At 43.1% G+C, this 3,584-nt stretch overlaps 1 protein-coding gene across 5 annotated transcripts in view; it reads right to left on the reverse strand.

The window, feature by feature from the left end:
* Positions 1–1,672: 1,672 nt before the first annotated feature.
* Positions 1,673–3,584, reverse strand: part of CUNH2orf42 (chromosome unknown C2orf42 homolog) — a 31,102-nt gene continuing 29,190 nt past the window's right edge. For all 5 annotated transcript variants that reach the window (XM_028762395.1, XM_028762398.1, XM_028762399.1 and 2 more), the window contains one exon: positions 1,673–2,325. In XM_028762395.1, coding sequence (XP_028618228.1) covers positions 2,117–2,325 — 209 coding nt within the window. In that variant the 3' untranslated portion in view covers positions 1,673–2,116. The remainder of the gene's footprint in view (positions 2,326–3,584) is intronic.

Here is a 3,584-nt window from a genome sequence, read left to right on the forward strand (position 1 = left end):
CGAACTAATCCATTTGTAGAGTATCCCGAGTTCAGGAGCGCAGTCCAGGCCGCAGCCATAGGTGCTGGACCAAGTCGTAGAGGGGAAGGCAGGAAAGGGGGTCATGCACCCTGAATGGACAGTTGGACAGACCTGGTCCCAGAGCTTGTATAGTCTGGGCACACCCCACTTCCACAAGGTGCTTGTCCAGCCTTCTCTGTAAACACAAGGCATTTTTTTTTCTTGCTCAAGCAAGAAAGGTTGGAACTGGGTGTTTCTGTCATTTGCAATTTATCAGTTATAAGACATTCCTATCAAGGGGCTGGAGAGAGAGAGAGATGATTTAGCAGTTAGGAGTACTGGCTGCTCTTCCAGAGGACCTGGGTTGCCAACACCTACATGATGGCTCACAATCATCCCTAACTCCAGTTGCAGGTACTCTAACAACCTTTTCTGATTTCCCAGGGCACCAGACACCCATGTGTTCATACATACATGTAGGTAAAGCATGAGAGAAAAAAACCCCTACATATCAAACCAATATATTTCTTTTTAAAAAAATATTTATCATATGTATATGAGTATACTATTGCTGTCTTCAGACACACCAGAAGGAGGCATCAGATCCCATTACAGATGGTTGTGAGCCACCATGTGGTTGCTGGGAATTGAACTCAGGACCTTTGTTAGTGCTAACTGCTGAGTCACGTCTCCAGCCCCAATATGATATTTCAAGTTGAAAGAATATATATACATAGAAGTAAACTAAACAGTTTTATTACTGTGTAGAAACCAATCTGTAGCCCCAGTAAATCGGCAGGAAGTGTAATGTGTATAACCCAGGGGGAAAATGAAGACTAAATGAGAAACCTGACTGGAGTTAAGTGTAAACAGAAGTCAGGGCGGGTGTGTAGAAAATGTTTCTCCCTCTCCTAGAAGGCAAATCTTTACTTCCTCCATCTGTTCTGTGATGAGTGAACTCAGAAGTAGGTTTTGAATTTTACCAGATTTTTTTTTTTTTTTCGAGACAGGGTTTCTCTGTGTAGCCCTGGCTGTCCTGGAAGTCACTCTGTAGACCAGGCTAGCCTCGAACTCTTGAACTCAGAAATCCGCCTGCCTCTGCCTCCCAAGTGCTGGGATTAAAGGTGTGCGCCACCACCGCCCAGCCAGATGTTTTTTTTAAACAAAACAAAACAGGTTCTCGCTGGGCAGTGGTAGTGAAGGCCTTTAATCCCAACACTTGGGAGGCAGAGGCAGGTGGATTTCTGAGTTTGAGGCCAGCCTGGTCTACAGAGTGAGTTCCAGAACAGCCAGGGCTATACTTGTCTAAAAAAAAAAAAAAGGTTCTCACTTTGTAGTTCTTGCTGTTCTGGAACTCACTCTGTAGACCAGGCTGGCCTCAAACTGACAGAGACTGGCTACCTCTATTGCTCTCAATTTTGAATAATAATAATAATAATAACAATAATAATAATAATGATAATAATAATGCCTGTAATCCTGGAACTTGGAAGGCAGAGGCAGGTCAATCTCTGAGTTCCATGACAGCCAAGGGTAACAGAGGACCAGTGTTGTGTGGGGTGGGGTGGGGAGAAGTGTTGCTGATCCCCTGGTGCTGCCCACTTTTCCCGATGACTACAAAATGAATTCTCCCAAAGGTTCGAACTCTAAAATCATGACATCGATGGCACCATTTGGAAAAACTAGTGACACTGTACTTTATTTGTTATCAGGATAAAGAGTATGATTTGAGCTCTCAGGTAGAGAGAGAGGATTCTGCTCCACCCAGGGCATCATTAGCTGTCCAACACTGTTGGCTAAGATCCAGTGCTGCGACTTTTAGAGAATTACAGAAAACCAAGCTGCAGGTGAATCCACGAAAAGCCAATGAGCTGGACTTTTGTTGTTTCTTCTTGTTCTAAAACTCTGGTCAGAAATAAGTGTCCAATCTGTAATGAACACTGTACACACAAGGCTATTTACAAGAGTTTCTTCTACAGAACACCATGGATGGGCTGAGTAACTGCATCTTAGCCAAGTGCCGTTCGTTAGTTAGCAGGGATCAAATAAGTGCTACTAGAATTTACAGTCCTCGGGGTTGGGATGTGCAAACATTGCAAAATACTCTTGATTTGCCTCAAGGAAAAGTGATAGTAGTCAGAGGGGCCAGCTCCAAAGGTTGGTCCATGGATGGCCTTGGGTCCTGGTAGTCAGCCACATGTCCATTCCGATGATGACCATACTCAAACTTGATTCGAAGCTCACCAATCTTGGACTGCGGGAGGATATCTGGGATCCACTCAATGATAAAGGGTGTTGGCTCCTTTTGATCTGGGGAAGTGTTACCTACAGAGGGAAAGGTGGGGGCCAATTAGTATGGGTCCACCTGACTAATCCTTTGTTTTTTCGGTTTTTTTTTTTCTTTTCTTTTTTTAGATAGGGAAGACTGGAGCTCAGGATGTCCTATTTACTGTGTAGTACATAATAACTCTAGTTGTGGCTAGTTATCCTCTGAGTTCCCTGTACACGCTGTGACACACAGCTCCTCTACCATCATGCATGTGCGTGCATGCAGATACACTCTATAACAATAAAGTCAAGAACAATTTAGGTTTTACAGGTGCTGAAGGCTAGACTCACAGCTGGATAGGAAATGAAATGACTACCCTTTGCCAGATAAAAATGGAGAGTTTAGCTGGGCATTGCATATGCCAGTGTATCCAGCTCTTGGGATCTTGAGGTGGACTGAAGGTTAAAGCCCATTCTGTAGAAGGCAAACAAAAAACAAACAAAACAAAAAACAAAAATGGAAGTCTATCAGGAGTAAAAGTCTATTAGGAGGAAAAGTTTTTTTTTTAAAAAAAACAAAACATTAACTAGGGGCTGGAGAGCTGGTTCTGTGGTGAGCAGTGTTTGCTGGTTTGGCAAAGGACCCATTTCCCAGCAGCCTCTTTGGTTGACTCTCAATCACTTATAACTCCAGCTCCTAGGGAACCACTGACGGCAATTGAGCACACAGAAATACAAACCACAAGGAAGCATGTTTTACTTTTTGAGACAGGGTCTCTGTAACCTTGGCTGGCCTGGAACTCACAGATCTGCCTGCCTCTGCCATCTGAATACATCTGATTAAAAGCACCTCCCACCTCATCTGACTTAGTAAAAGTTTCTTATATCAAATATTGGACACCAGCCAATGATTTGGAAGAACACAGAAGATGGTTGGAATATTAATAACATATACAAGAATAAACTTCAGAGGATCAAACATTTACATGTGATAAAATATGCAGACTAGCATCTCGCTATGCTCTTCCTTTTATCTACAATAAACCTCCTTCACCATACTTAGAAGAAGAAACATCCTTCCTTTTCTATTTTTTAGATTTATTTATTTTACATATATGAGTACACTGCAGCTATCTTCAGACATACCAGAAGAGGGCATCAGATCCCATTACAGATGGTTGTGAGCCACCATGTGGTTGCTGGGAATTGAACTCAGGACCTCTGGAAGAGCAACCAGTGCTCTTAACTGCTGAACCATCTCTCTAGATTTTCCTTCCTTCCTTCCTTCCTTCCTTCCTTCCTTCCTTCCTTCCTTC

This window comes from Grammomys surdaster, unplaced genomic scaffold, assembly GCF_004785775.1.
Source record: "Grammomys surdaster isolate TR1022 unplaced genomic scaffold, NIH_TR_1.0 133, whole genome shotgun sequence".
Lineage (NCBI taxonomy): Eukaryota > Metazoa > Chordata > Mammalia > Rodentia > Muridae > Grammomys > Grammomys surdaster.